The 1372-nt window shown below is 57.1% G+C and overlaps 1 protein-coding gene across 2 annotated transcripts in view; it reads right to left on the bottom strand.

Moving 5' to 3' along the window:
• Positions 1–459: 459 nt before the first annotated feature.
• The window catches only part of SOX13 (SRY-box transcription factor 13), a 10622-nt gene continuing 9709 nt past the window's right edge, over positions 460–1372 (bottom strand). The window contains exon 11 of one of the 2 annotated variants that reach the window (XM_007470652.1): positions 460–754. In XM_007470652.1, coding sequence (XP_007470714.1) covers positions 478–754 — 277 coding nt within the window. In that variant the 3' untranslated portion in view covers positions 460–477. The remainder of the gene's footprint in view (positions 755–1372) is intronic. The other variant, XM_007470651.1, reaches the window with a different exon arrangement.

Here is a 1372-nt window from a genome sequence, read left to right as displayed (position 1 = left end):
TGCACAAAGTACAAAGCGATCCTCGTGGTAGAGGGGCGATCTGGGGTACTGTGGTGGGGCGGTGCGTGTTGGTCCCATGGTGGCTGGTCCAGCCAGGACAAGAATGGAGACAAAGCATGTGGCCCTAGGGAAACAGGTCTGTAGCTGCCATACCCCTGGGATGGGCAGACCTGCAGGAGGGGAGGGTCATACAGTGTCCCCTGGCCACGAGCCCCAAGGGCCACCACGGAGCTCAGCCAGCCCAGCCCATCAACGCCATGCAGGACCCACTCGGGCCATCAGATCCTCAGGTGTGCCCACAGGTGTGGTGGGGAGGGGGCATCTCCCGTCATGAATGTATCTACAAATGCACAGCTGTGCCCATCTCCCAGGCATGCCCAAGTCCAAGTACCAACGCAGTCCGGGTGGGGTTGCTGTGCCTGCTGGCGTGGGGCCCGGTCTTCCCCAGGGAGGAGGGCCAGGCCCACGTAGCCGGGATCAGTCTGTGAGTACCACCAGCTCCCCGTCGCTCTTCTCCTCGGCCTCTGAGTCCTCATCCTCGCTGTACCGGTACATCTCGCCATCAGCCACCGAGTTCCTGTCCTCTGTGCCCTCGCCCTCCTCCCTGAGGCTGCAGGTGTTGACGATGACGGGCATGTTTGGGTCCAGGCTGCGGGGCACATAGTGCTCCACCAGGGGCTGTGCCAGGGGCACGCCTGCCACCCGAGGGTACAGGACATCTGAGGGGCTCCTCTGCACCTGGCTGGCCTGTGGGCTGCGGGAGAGAAGAAAGGCATATGGTTACAGATGCGCCCGCACTTCACCCCCGACCCTGCTCTCCAACGGTCCTCCGCAGGGCGCGCCCTCCGAGCTCCCTCCCTTTTGGCTCCAAGATGCATACACCCTGCTCCCTGGCTGCTTTCTGATGGCAAATTCACTGTCAGCTACAAACCCCCACACACGTGCAGCCCCAGGGCCACGGGTCCAGACATTCCCAGAGGATCGTGTGTAAATCCAGTTTTGGGAAACTCTATATTTCATATGCCGCAGGGAGCTTCCTATTTAAAGAAATCCACTAGGATGCTTGTTTTGGTCAACTCCGGAATCCTCTGTATGATTATTAGTACCTTGATTTTTAGTACCCCTGAATTTTTATTGAGTTTGTCAAGGGGACCCACGGATACATTTCTCCAGATACCCACTAGTCCCCAGTCAGTCACAAATCTATATCCTGAGCCACCAGGGACTCACCATAGTCACAGTCAGCACTACAGTCACACACACATAATGCCCACACAAACATATGCACACACACACACACACACACACACACACACACACAAAATAATGGGGGTATGTCAAAGAGATAGGAAAAAAACAAAGAACTCTGGAC

Source organism: Lipotes vexillifer, unplaced genomic scaffold (genome assembly GCF_000442215.2).
Source record: "Lipotes vexillifer unplaced genomic scaffold, Lipotes_vexillifer_v1.1 scaffold1122, whole genome shotgun sequence".
Taxonomy (NCBI): domain Eukaryota; kingdom Metazoa; phylum Chordata; class Mammalia; order Artiodactyla; family Lipotidae; genus Lipotes; species Lipotes vexillifer.
The sequence above is the reverse complement of the archived record's forward strand: the minus strand, read 5'-3'. Positions and strand labels throughout refer to the sequence as shown.